Source organism: Salmo salar, chromosome ssa28 (genome assembly GCF_905237065.1).
Source record: "Salmo salar chromosome ssa28, Ssal_v3.1, whole genome shotgun sequence".
Lineage (NCBI taxonomy): Eukaryota > Metazoa > Chordata > Actinopteri > Salmoniformes > Salmonidae > Salmo > Salmo salar.
Genome location: NC_059469.1, coordinates 39,510,257 through 39,524,632, shown reverse-complemented (window position 1 = coordinate 39,524,632; position 14,376 = coordinate 39,510,257). Strand labels below are relative to the sequence as shown.

Below are 14,376 nucleotides of genomic sequence, written 5' to 3'. Positions count from 1 at the left end.
TGGTGGTAGCTGTATTAGCTACATGGTGGTAGCTATATTAGCTACATGGTGGTAGCTATATTAGCTACATGGTGGTAGCTATATTAGCTACATGGTGGTAGCTGTATTAGCTACATGGTGGTAGCTGTATTAGCTACATGGTGGCAGCCGTATTAGCTGCATGGTGGCAGCCGTATTAGCTGCATGGTGGCAGCCGTATTAGCTGCATGGTGGCAGCCGTATTAGCTGCATGGTGGCAGCCGTATTAGCTGCATGGTGGCAGCCGTATTAGCTGCATGGTGGCAGCCGTATTAGCTGCATGGTGGCAGCCGTATTAGCTGCATGGTGGCAGCCGTATTAGCTACATGGTGGCAGCCGTATTAGCTACATGGTGGCAGCCGTATTAGCTACATGGTGGCAGCCGTATTAGCTACATGGTGGCAGCCGTATTAGCTACATGGTGGCAGCCGTATTAGCTACATGGTGGCAGCCGTATTAGCTACATGGTGGCAGCCGTATTAGCTACATGGTGGCAGCCGTATTAGCTACATGGTGGCAGCCGTATTAGCTACATGGTGGCAGCCGTATTAGCTACATGGTGGCAGCCGTATTAGCTACATGGTGGCAGCCGTATTAGCTACATGGTGGCAGCCGTATTAGCTACATGGTGGCAGCCGTATTAGCTACATGGTGGCAGCCGTATTAGCTACATGGTGGCAGCCGTATTAGCTACATGGTGGCAGCCGTATTAGCTACATGGTGGCAGCCGTATTAGCTACATGGTGGCAGCCGTATTAGCTACATGGTGGCAGCCGTATTAGCTATATGGTGGTAGCTATATTAGCTACATGGTGCCTTCTGAAAGGCTTGTTGTCATCCAATCTTGTCATACATAAACAGGTGTCTAGGGTGTAGGGGCTAGGGGTTGATTTGGGATTCAGACTCACACTGGCCATAAATGATAATCAGTGTCAGGTGTTAAGAGCAAATTGAAAACAGCAAATATTGATTCATTTGTTTACTGGTAGACTCAGGGTGAATAATAGCTTATTGGGGTTTACTGGTAGACTCAGGGTGAATAATAGCTTATTGGGGTTTACTGGTAGACTCAGGGTGAATAATAGCTTATTGGGGTTTACTGGTAGACTCAGGGTGAATAATAGCTTATTGGGGTTTACTGGTAGACTCAGGGTGAATAATAGCTTATTGGGGTTTACTGGTAGACTCAGGGTGAATAATAGCTTATTGGGGTTTACTGGTAGACTCAGGGTGAATAATAGCTTATTGGGGTTTACTGGTAGACTCAGGGTGAATAATAGCTTATTGGGGTTTACTGTTAGACTCAGGGTGAATAATATCATATTGGTGTTTAGGGTTGCACATTTTGGGGAATATTCAGAGGTGGAAACTTTCCGAGGGAATTAATGGGAATATATGGGAATTAACGGAAATATATGCAAAATAATATTAATACCATTTAAATGTAGATGTTTTTTGCATTGTATATATTTACCATATCATATGGAGACAGAAACATAAACCTTTTACCTTAAGTAGACATAATTGCAAATGATTGAATCCTTCCAATAGAAATAAAAAAACAAATTTGTTATGAATTGAACGAATTGAACTTCAATTAAATGAGCTGACTCTTCACATGGGATGATTTCACTGAACAACAAAAGAAGGGGAATATTGAATGATCCCCAATGATCCATCGCATCTCCCAAAAACGTTTTCAACATACATCTGTAAAATGATAGTCTAGAAACTAAAGCTTAGGTTGTCTTCCTCTCAGGCTTCCATGTCTTCTCCCTGGACCTCCTCAATGTCCACCTCTTGAACATCAGACTCTGAGACCTCATCGTCACTGTCACTTTCCAACCTTGAGGATGGCTCGTTGTCAGGCTCAAAAAGCCTCAAATTCGCCCGGATGGCCACCAATTTTTCAACCCTTGTATTGGTCAGCCTGTTGCGTGCTTTGGTGTGCGTGTTCCCAAACAAGGACCAGTTGCGCTGTGAGGCGGCTGATGTTGGTGGGATTTGGAGGATGATGGAGGCAACAGGGGAAAGAGCCTCAGATCCACAAAGTCCCTTCCACCAGGTGGCTGATGAGATATGTTGGCACGACTGCCATATTGCATCTCCATCCCAAAGCCCTTGCTTGGAAGTGAACTTCACCAGACTTCCAAGAACCATTCCCTCATCCAGGCCAAGATGGCGAGACACAGTAGTAATGACACCATAGGCCTTGTTGATCTCTGCACCAGACAGGATGCTCTTGCCAGCATACTTGGGGTCCAACATTCACGATTTTTGATGTATTTCAGAACTGCAGTTTCCTCTGCTTGGAGCAACAGTGAAGTGGGAAGGGCAGTACGGATTTCTTCTCTTACATCTGCAAGCAGAGTCTGAACATCAGACAGGATGGCATTGTCTCCCTCAATCCGTGCAATGGCTACTGCTATAGGTTTCAGGAGTTTCAGGCTGCTTACCACTCTCTCCCAAAATACATCATCCAGGAGGATCCTCTTGATGGGGCTGTCCATATTGGCAGACAGTGATATGGCCATTTCTTGGAGAGACTCCTTCCCCCCTCAAGGAGACTGTCAAACATGATGACAACACCACCCCAACAGGTGTTGCTGGGCAGCTTCAATGTGGTGCTCTTATTCTTCTCACTTTGCTTGGTGAGGTAGATTGCTGCTATAACTTGATGACCCTTCACATACCTAACCATTTCCTTGGCTCTCTTGTAGAATGTATCCATTGTTTTCAGTGCCATGATGTCCTTGAGGAGCAGATTCAATGCATGAGCAGCACAGCCAATGGGTGTGATGTGAGGGTAGGACTCCTCCACTTTAGACCAAGCAGCCTTCATGTTCGCAGCATCGTCTGTTACCAGTGCAAATACCTTCTGTGGTCCAAGGTCATTGATGACTGCCTTCAGCTCATCTGCAATGTAGAGACCGGTGTGTTTGTTGTCCCTTGTGTCTGTGCTCTTGTAGAATACTGGTTGAGGGGTGGAGATTATGTAGTTAATTATTCCTTGCCCACGAACATTCAACCACCCATCAGAGATGATTGCAATACAGTCTGCTTTCTCTATGATTTGCTTGACCTTCACTTGACCTTCACTTGAACTCTGCATCCAGCAAATGAGTAGATAAAGCATGTCTGGTTGGAGGGGTGTCTGCTGGGCGAAGAACATTCAGAAATCTCTTCCAATACACATTGCCTGTGAGCATCAGAGGTGAACCAGTTGCATACACAGCTCGAGCAAGACATTCATCAGCATTTCTCTGACTACGTTCCTCCATTGAGTCAAAAAAACCTTCTGATTCCAGGAGGACCATGAGCTGTTGCTATCGATAAGGTGTCTGATTCATCATTTTCACCTCGAATAGAAGTAGAGGTACTTTTGTCCGAAGTTGCTTGTTGTGAGCGCTGAGGGAACTTTATGCACTTGGCCAGATGATTCTGCATCTTTGTTCCATTCTTCACATATGATTTGGCACAGTATTTTCAAATGTACACAGCTTTTCCTTCTACATTAGCTGAAGTGAAATGTCTCTACACGTCAGATGGTGCCCGTGACATTTTCCTGTAAAGATTAGAAATAAATAGTTAAGCAGTTAGATTGAACAACTCCTTTGTAAGATAAATGTTTTAAAATGAAACATGTATGGAAACAGGTGAATTAACACTCCTCAGTTAGTTGGCTCACGCAAGCTAAAACCCACATTGTAGCAAAAACTAACTATCATAAATTGTTAACAAGTTAGAAATTATTTAAACACACTTTCCTCTAGGCTAATATTTACTAGTTAACAAAAGAATCATGTATGTCATATAGAATATATTCACCCCACCTAGTATTGTAATCAAAACTTACCAGAAAGCATGTAGTCCTTGGCTCAGACAGTGTAGTAGTGTGGGCTCAATAGCATCTCATTAGTGTGCAAGATCTTGAGAATCAGTTGTACATGTGATGGAAGAATGCACTGTGCATGCAGAGGGTTGCAATCCCATTGAATTGGGGATAGTTTAACCAAAATATGCCACAAGGCCTAGAATTGCCTTGTGTATCCCACAACAACAAAATCACTGTTATAAGCTAATGTTTTTTAATGAATTTAAGCAGAATTCTCGAAATTCTAGGGCTTAACTTCCCAGGGAAATTTCCCGGAAAGTTTCCAACCCTTTGCAACCCTAATGGTGTTTACTGGTAGACTCAGGGTGAATAATAGCTTATTGTATTATGTTGTAGGTTGGTTCCCGCTAATACTGTGTAATTCAGTTAGGTTGTTTGTGAGTGAGTGTTTGTGCATTTTTGCGTTTAGTATCTCAGACATGCATGTGTGAAACAAAATTGATAGAAACAGGATATAATGTGATTAGTACAACCTGACAGATAAAGGATGAACAGGGAAGACCATAGACAACATGATCAACATGGGTTTAACATGATGAAACGATGTGTGTGTGTGTGTGTGTGTGTGTGTGTGTGTGTGTGTTTTCAGGTTAACAGGGAAGACCATAGACGGCGTGATCAACATGGGTTCCTATAATTACCTGGGTTTCGCTGAGAACGATGCTGATTTCATGAAGACTGTTGCAGACAGAACCCAGCAGTATGGCCTCGGTGTCTGCAGCACACGACAGGAAATGGGTGAGTTTGTGTGTGTGTGGTGTGTGTTGGGGGGAGTGTGTGTGTGTGTGTGTGTGTGTGTGTGTGTGTGTGTGTGTGTGTGTGTGTGTGGTGGGTGAGTTTGTGTGTGTGTGTGTTGGAAGGTGGGGCTGTTTTGTGGGCACTTTTAGGTGTTTGAAAGAGGGAGGAGAGAGCTCTTCCCCCCCCTCAATTTAAAATAGGTCAGAACTGAACTGCTCAAAGGTCTCTGGTCGAAGGTAGTGTAGAGAATAGGGTGCCATTTGGGCCCTTGTCTGTGTGTTTTGTAAAAAGCAGTGGTTTTGTACACTTCAGCTACTCCTTTTGTTTTTTTTAAAATTTGTTTTATTTAACCTTTATTTAACTAGGCATGTCAGTGAAAACATTAAATTCTTTAATCTTATGCTTTACGGAGTCGTGGCTGAACGACGACAACATCAACATACAGCTGGCTGGTTATACGCTGTACCGGCAGGATAGAACAGCGGCATTTGGTATTTTATTAGGATCCCCATTAGCTGTTGCAAAATCAGCAACTTCTCTTCCTGGGGTTCCACACAAAACATGGAACATTAATACAGAATGACATAGTATAGAACATCATTAGACAAGAACCGCTCAAGGACAGCACGACATGCATTTTTTAAAAAGGCACACCTAGCCTAAATATCAATGCATACACACAAACTATCTAGGTCAAATAGGGGAGAGGCGTTGTGAGGTGTTGCTTTATCTGTTTTTTTTAAAACAGGTTTGCTGTTTATTTGAGCAATATGAGATGGAAGGAAGTTCCATGAAATAAGGGCTCTATATAATACTGTACGTTTTCTTGAATTTGTTCTGGATTTGGGGACTGAAAAGACCCCTGGTGGCATGTCTGGTGGGGTGTGTGTGTCAGAGCTGTGTGTAAGTTGACTATTCTAAATTGTTTGCATATTCAACACATTGACTGCATCACTTCTTTTTATAAGAAACAGTCTCTCCTCAACTCTTAGCCAAGAGAGACTGGCAGCATAGTATTAATATCAGCCCTCTGATTACAATTAAGAGCAAAACATGCCACTCTGTTCTGGGCCAGCTGCAGCTTAACTAGGTATTTCCTTGCAGCACTGGACCACACGACTGGACAATAATCAAGATTAGATATAACTAGAGCCTGCAGAACTTGCTTTTTGGAGTGTGGTGTCAAAAAAGCAGAGCGTCTCTTTATTACGGACAGACCTCTCCCCATCTTTACAACCATTGGATCTATATGTTTTGATCATGACAGTTTACAATCTAAAATAATGGCAAGTAATTTAGTCTCCTCAACTTGCTCAACAGCCACACCATTCATTACCAGATTCAGCTGAGGTCTAGCACTTAAGGAATGATTTGTACCAAATACAATGCTCTTAGTTTTAGAGATGTTCAGGACCAGTTTATTACTGACCACCCATTTCACCACCCAGACTGCAACTCTTTGTTAAGGGTTTCAGTGACTTCATTAGCTGTGGTTGCTGATGCGTATATGGTCGAATCATCAGCATACATGGACAAACATGCTTTGTTTAACCTTTTTGGGCTAGGGGGCAGTATTTTGACGTCCGGATGAAAAGCATGCCCAGAGTAAACAGCCTGCTACTCAGGCCCAGAAGCTAGGATATGCATATTATTAGTAGATTTGGATAGAAAACACTCTGAAGTTTCTAAAACTGTTTGAATGATGTCTGTGAGTATAACAGAACTCATGTGGCAGGTGAAAACCTGAGAAAAAATCCAACCAGGAAGTGGGAAATCTGAGGTTTGTAGTTTTTCAAGTGATTGCCTATCCAATATACAGTGTAAATGGGGTCACATTGCACTTCCTAAGGCTTCCACTAGATGTCGACAGTCTTTAGAACTTTTTTTCATGCTTCTACTGTGAATGGGGAGAGAATAAGAGCTATTGGAATCAGGTGTCTGGAAAATTGCCATGACCTCAGTCATGCGTGTGGCCGTGAGAGCGAGCTGAGTTCCTTTTCATTTCTTAAGACATAGGAATTGTCCGGTTGGAATATTATTGAATATTTATGATAAAAACATCCTTAAGATTGATTCTATACATTGTTTGACATGTTTCTACGAACTGTAATAGAACTTTTTTGACTTTTCGTCTCAACTTAGTGCTCGCGCATTTTGCATTTGGACTGAACGCGCAAACAAAAGGGAGGTATTTGGACATAAATATGGACCTTATCGAACAAAACAAACAATTATTGTGGAACTGGGAGTGCATTCCGATGAAGATCATCAAAGGTAAATGAATATTTATAATGCTATTTCTGACTTTTGTTGACTCCACAACATGGCGGGTATCTGTATGGCTTGTTTTGGTGGCTGAGCGCTGTACTCAGATTATCGCATGGTGTGCTTTTGCCGTAAAGCTTTTTTGAAATCTGACACAGCGGTTGCATTAAGGAGAAGGGTATCTTTATTTCTATGTAAAACACTTGTATCTTATATCAACGTTTATGATGAGTATTTCTGTAAATTGATGTGGCTCTCTGCAAAATCACCGGATTTTGGAGGCAAAACATTTCTGAACATAACGCGTCAATGTAAACTGAGATTTTTGGATATAAATATGAACTTTATCGAACAAAACATGCATGTATTGTGTAACATGAAGTCCTATGAGTGCCATCTGATGAAGATCATCAAAGGTTAGTGATTCATTTTATCTCCATTTCTGCTTTTTGTGACTCCTCTCTTTGGCTGGAAAACGGCTGTTTTTCTGTGGCTAGGTCGCAGACCTAACATAATCACAAGGTGTGCTTTCGCCGTAAAGCCTTTTTGAAATCGGACAGTGTGATTGGATTAACAAGAAATGCATCTTTAAAATGGTGCATAATACTTGTATGTTTGAGGAATTTTAATTATGAGATTTCTGTTGTTTGAATTTGGCGCTCTGCACTGTCACTGGCTGTTGTCAAATCGATCCCGCTAAAGGGATTTGATCCGTAAGAAGTTAATGCCAGTGGCAGGTCATTGGTAAAAATAGAAAAGAGTAGAGGGCCTAGAGAGCTGCCCTGCGGTACACCACACTTTACATGTTTGACATTAGAGACGCTTCCATTAAAGAAAACCCTCTGAGTTCTATTAGATAGATAGCTCTGAATTCACGATATGGCAGAGGTTGAAAATCCATAACACATATGTTTTCTCAACAACAGGTTATGGTGAATAATATCAAAGACTGCACTGAAATCTTAACAATACAGCTCCCACAATCTCCTTATTATCAATTTCTTTCAACCAATCATCGGTCATTTGTGTCAGTGCAGTATATGTTGAGTGACCTTCTCTATAAGCATGCTGAATGTCTGTTGTTAATTTGTTTACAGAGAAATATTATTGTATTTGGTCAAACCCAATTTTTTCCAACAGTTTGCTTAGAGCTGGCAGCAAGCTGATAGGTCTGCTGTTAGAACCAGTAAAGGCAGCTTTACAAAATTCAAACTTGCACTGCTTTTCTTTTTATGCATGAATACGATGGCTCACTGTTCGTCGTTGGCATTCCCAGTTTGCCCACTTTGCCAATAAATAATAATTTAAAATAATTGCCAACTTCAAATGGTTTTGTGATGAATAAGCCATCTGATTCGATGAACGATGGAGTTGAATTTGGCATGTTTTCTTAAAATCTTGTTAATCTAACTGCACTGTCCAATTTACAGTAGCTATTAGAGCGAAAACATGCCATGCGATTGTTTGAAGACGGCGCCCCACATCAAAATATTTTTTCCACCGGCACAGGTTTCATACATTCACATATAAAGATTCAATATTCACTTACTTTTTGAAAATCTTCCTCTGATTTGTCATCCAAAGGGTCCCAGAGATAACATGTAGTGTCGTTTTGTTAGATAAAATACTTTTTTATATCCCAAAAAGTCAGTATAGTTGGCGCCATCGATTTGAGTAATCCACTCGTTCAACTTGCAGAGAAAGGAAACCGAAAATATACGTTGTTTCAACAAGTCAAAATGTTTTTTATTTACTCCTCAGACACCCTAAAATGTAATCAAACTATAATATTTATTTCAGAAAAAAGTATGTTCAATAGGAAACCGATTTTAGTAGGTGCGCAACTTCATCATGGAGCACGATGACACGGATTTTGAAGACTGTGTCCTCATACAAAAAACGGTTATTTCTTATTCGTTTTTTAAGTTACAAGCCTGAAACTTTTGAACATAGACTGCTGACACCCTGTGGAAGCCATAGGAATTGCATCCAGGGATTTACAATATAAACCTACAGGACGGTATCTCTCCAGGAACAGGGTTGGAGAGCCCTGGACTAGACAGATGTAAACCTACAGGAGGGTATCTCTCCAGGAACAGGGTTGGAGAGCCCTGCTCTACAAGTAATAATGGAAAAAACACTTGAGTGAATAAGGGATACAAAGTATATTGAAAGCAGGTGCTTCCACACAGGTGTGGTTCCTGAGTTAATTAAGCAATTAACTTCCCATCATGCTTAGGGTCATGTAGAAACATGCCCAGTTGCCTATTATTTAGGCTACCATGACTAGAAGAAGAGATCTCAGTGACTTGGAAAGAGGACTAGACAGATGTAGCATAGGGGGTTTAAAAGGTGTCTGTCACCAGATCTCAACTCAATTGAACACTTATGGGAGATTCTGTGAGTGGCGCCTGACACAGCGTGTTTTCCACCGCCATCAACAAAACACCAAATTATGTCATTTTCTCGTGGAAGAACGGTGTCACATCCCTCCAATAGAGTTCCAGACACTTGTCGAATCTATACCAAGATGCATTGAAGCTGTTCTGGTTCGTGGTGGCCCAATGCCCACTTAAGACACTTCATGTTGGTGTTTCCTTTATTTTGGCAGTTACCTGTATAGTCTTCTAGAGTAGCCATATCAACCCCCTCCGCTTTACTGTATGTTTTGTCACGTCCTGACCATAGAAAGCTCTTATTTGCTATGGTAGAGTAGGTCAGGGCGTGACTGGGGGTTGATCTAGTTTATTTATTTCTATGTGGGGTTCTAGGTTTGATTTTCTATGTTGGTGATTTGTATGATTCCCAATTAGAGGCAGCTGGTTATCGTTGTCTCTAATTGGGGATCATACTTAAGTAGCATTTTTTATTTTTTCCACCTGTGGGTTATGGGATATTGTTTGTGTGTTTTGAGTTAGTGCACGTAGCATCTCTGTTCGTTGTTAGTTTATTGTTTATTGGTTTTTGTCTTTGCTTAGTTTCACTTCCTAATAAAAGATGTGGAACGCTAGTCACGCTGTGCCTTGGTCCGACCATCATTATTCCGACGAACGTGACAATGTTTTGAAGTCAAGAGTCTTGAACTATACTTTCCTTTTAATGGAGAGGATCAGTTCTTTGTTAATACCTATGGTTTTATGAGCGGTATAAATTCCTCTCTTCTACGACGTGAGAGAGACTACATACTGCATGTAGGTGCTGTGATGACAGCCAGAAAACTGACAGTGTGTATGGCCCACATGGCACCCTATTCCCTGCATAGTGCACTACTTTAGACCAGAGCCCTATTTCCTATGTAGTGCACTAGTTTTGACCAAGGCCCATAGGGGAATAGGGTGCCATTTGAGCCTAAGACAAGAGGAGTTTATTTGGGGAAGAAGACGAGCTACTTCAGTTACAACTATGGGAAAGTAGTGTTCTATATAGGGAATAGGGTTCTATAGGGCTCTGGTCTAAAGTAGTGTTCTATATAGGGAATAGGGTTCTATAGGGCTCTGGTCTAAAGTAGTGTTCTATATAGGGAATAGGGTGCCATTTTGACCTTGGCCCATCTCTTTTATCTCACATCATTTGTTATATTTCTCAGGAATTATACCTTTAATTAACTTGGTGGCGGCTGCAGCGTTGAATGAATTATTCAATCCCTGTTAAAAATATGTACAGTATGTAGCATAAGCCTGGATCATTTCCTACGGGCCCATCCGCTGTGTGTGTGAACAGAGAGGAAATACTATCAGATGTTATAGTGTAAGGATTGGACCCTTTTTTAAAAGAAAATCTGCCTAAAATGACCCAAATCTAACTGCCTGTAGCTCAGGACCTGAAGCAAGGATATGCATATTCTTGATAGCATTTGATAGGAAACACTTTGAAGTTTGTGGAAATGTTAAATTGATGTAGGAGAATATAACACATTAGATCTGGTAAAAGACAATACAAAGAAAAGAACATGCTTTTTCTATAAAAAAAAATTAAAAATCCATTTTTTTTTTTAATTCAAGAGAAAAGCCATTATATCACTTAAGAGTCTAAGTGCAATTTAGATTTTGGCCACTAGATGGCTGCAGTGTATGTGCAAAGTTTTAGACTGATTCAAAGAACCATTGCATTACTGTTCAAAATGTTTTCAATACATTTTCAAGTACATAACTATAGAGAACATTCAAAAATTATATGGTAATACAAAATAAGCTGTTTTCGCTTTGTCATTATGGGGTATTGTGTGTAGATGGTTGAGGATTCTTTTTTTTTATCAATATCGAAATGTGGAAGAAGTCAAAGGGTCTGAATACTGTATAGTAAAATATATGAACTCACCGTACTGTAAGTCATTCTGGATAAAAGTGTCTGCTATATGTAAAAATAGCTCATCGTTAAACCAGTCTCACTGAGACTTAGACTGCTGTCTGTCTAAAAAAAAAAAAAATGATGTAGAACAAAATCCATTTTTGGTTTCTATTTATTTGAGTAAGAATTCTACTCCCGGTAAACCCAGTTTTGGAGGCAGAGGAGCTGTGGAAAAAAAGAGCTGCGTTATTGTGGCCCTCATTTTGAACAACCTGTCTCTGAGATGTGGAAACCAGGAAGAGTAGTTGCCTCTTCTGCAAATGCTAATGGAGATTCCTAATAAACAAATAAAATGAGAACGAGGTTGTGCTATAAAGCTTGGCTCTCATCTTCACACAGCCATTGAACACAATTACATTTAAATCTACGGCAATTTGAATGCCCAGAGATACCGTGACGAGATCCTGAGGCCCGTTGTCGTGCCATTCATCCGCCGCCATCACCTCATGTTTCAGTATGATAATGCACGACCCCATGTCGCAAGGATCTGTACAAAATACCTGGAGGCTGAAGATGTCTCAGTTCTTCCATGGCTTGCATACCTCACCAGACATGTCTCCCATTGAGCATGTTCGGGATGCTCTGGATCAACGTGTACGACAGTGTGTTCTAGTTCCAATATCCAGAAACTTCACACAACCATTGAAGAGGAGTGGGACAACATTCCACAGGCCACAATCAACAGCTTGATCAACTCCATGTGAAGGAGATGTGTCGCACTGCATGAGGCAAATGATGGTCACACCAGATACTGACTGGTTTTATGATCTACGCCCCTACTTTTCTTTTCTTTTCTTTTTTTAAAGGTACCTGACCTACAGATGCATATCTGTATTCCCAGTCATGTGAAATCCATAGATTAGGGATTGATGAATTTATTAAACTGACTGATTTCCTGATGAACTGTAACTCAGTAAAATCGTAGAAATTGTTGCATGTTGCGTTTTGAAATTTTTATTCAGTTTGCTACAGCAGGGAAATAATCCTTCAGTAACAGGACGTTAATTATTATGTGGATTATAATTAATGGCCGTTTTTGTAGGGGTTGCTAAATGTATCTTTAGGGCAAATCAAGTCTGACATTTTTATAAGTGGAAATTACAAACTTTAGAAGCCTTTTTTAAAACACAAATACTTGTAGAGTATTTGTGTTTTAAAAAAGGCTTCTAAAGTTTGTAATTTCCATTTATAAAAATGTCAGACTTGATTTTCCCTGCTTTGCAGTAAAATTCTTAGTAACAAAAGTGTTCAAAGCAAGATCCAACATCTGTGCATGATGCCATTTACATTCATTCATCTGTGCACCATTTACATTTACGTCATTTAGCAGACGCTCTTATCCAGAGCGTCTTACAGATTGGTGCATTCACCTTATGATATCCAGTGGAACAACCACTTTACAATAGTGCATCTAAATCTTTTAAGGGGGGGGGGGGGTTAGAAGGATTACTTTATCCTATCCCAGGTATTCCTTAAAGAGGTGGGGTTTCAGGTGTCTACGGAAGGTGGTGATTGACTCCGCTGTCCTGGCGTCGTGAGGGAGCTTGTTCCACCATTGGGGTGCCAGAGCAGCGAACAGTTTTGACTGGGCTGAGCGGGAACTGTGCTTCCGCAGAGGTAGGGGGGGCCAACAGGCCAGAGGTGGATGAACGCAGTGCCCTTGTTTGGGTGTAGGGCCTGATCAGAGCCTGAAGGTACGGAGGTGCCGTTCCCCTCACAGCTCCGTAGGCAAGCACCATGGTCTTGTAGCAGATGCGAGCTTCAACTGGAAGCCAGTGGAGTGTTCGGAGGAGCGGGGTGACGTGAGAGAACTTGGGAAGGTTGAACACCAGACGGGCTGCGGCGTTCTGGATGAGTTGTAGGGGTTTGATGGCACAGGCAGGGAGCCCCGCCAACAGCGAGTTGCAGTAATCCAGACGGGAGATGACAAGTGCCTGGATTAGGACTTGCGCTGCTTCCTGTGTAAGGCAGGGATCGGGTCACCTACAGGATCGGGTCACCGCCTTGATGTTAGCGGAGAACGACAGGGTGTTGTCCAGGGTCACGCCGAGGCTCTTAGCACTCTGGGAGGAGGACACAATGGAGTTGTCCACCGTGATGGCGAGATCATGGAAAGGGCAGTCCTTCCCCGAGAGGAAGAGCAGCTCCGTCTTGCCGAGGTTCAGCTTGAGGTGGTGATCCATCATCCACACTGATATGTCTGCCAGACATGCAGAGATGCGATTCGCCACCTGGTTATCAGAATGGTGAAAGGAGAAGATGAATTGTGTGTCGTCTGCGTAGCAATGATAGGAGAGACCATGTGAGGATATGACAGAGCCAAGTGACTTGGTGTATAGCGAGAATAGGAGAGGGCCTAGAACTGAGCCCTGGGGGACACCAGTGGTGAGAGCATGTGGTGCGGAGACGGATTCTCGCCACGCCACCTGGTAGGAGCGACCTGTCAGGTAGGATGCAATCCAAGAGTGGGCCGCGCTGGAGATACCCAACTAGGAGAGGGCGGAGAGGAGGATCTGATGATTCACGGTATCAAAGGCAGCAGATAGGTCTAGAAGGATGAGGGCAGAGGAGAGAGAGTTAGCTTTAGCAGTGCGGAGAGCCTCCGTGACACAGAGAAGAGCAGTCTCAGTTGAATGACCAGCCTTGAAACCTGACTGATTTGGATCGAGAAGGTCATTCTGAGAGAGATGGCAGGAGAGCTGGCCAAGGTCGGCACGTTCAAGAGTTTTGGAGAGAAAAGAAAGAAGGGATACTGGTCTGTAGTTGTTGACATCGGAGGGATCGAGTGTAGGTTTTTTGAGAAGGGGTGCAACTCTCGCTCTCTTGAAGACAGAAGGGACGTAGCCAGCGGTCAAGGATGAGTTGATGAGCAAGGTGAGGTAAGGGAGAAGGTCTCCGGAAATGGTCTGGAGAAGAGAGGAGGGGATAGGGTCAAGTGGGCAGGTTGTTGGGCGTCCGGCCGTCACAAGTCGCAAGATTTCATATGGAGAGAGAGGGGAGAAAGAGGTCAAAGCATAGGGTAGGGCAATGTGAGCAGGACCAGCGGTGTCGTTTGACTTAACAAACGAGGATCGGATGTCGTCGACCTTCTTTTCAAAATGGTTGACGAAGTC

At 42.3% G+C, this 14,376-nt stretch overlaps 1 protein-coding gene across 1 annotated transcript in view; it reads left to right on the top strand.

Moving 5' to 3' along the window:
- The window catches only part of LOC106591118 (serine palmitoyltransferase 3), a 103,934-nt gene that overhangs the window by 26,368 nt on the left and 63,190 nt on the right, over positions 1-14,376 (top strand). Inside the window, exon 4 of the mRNA XM_045710244.1 lies at positions 4,503-4,651. Coding sequence (XP_045566200.1) covers positions 4,503-4,651 — 149 coding nt within the window. The remainder of the gene's footprint in view (positions 1-4,502; positions 4,652-14,376) is intronic.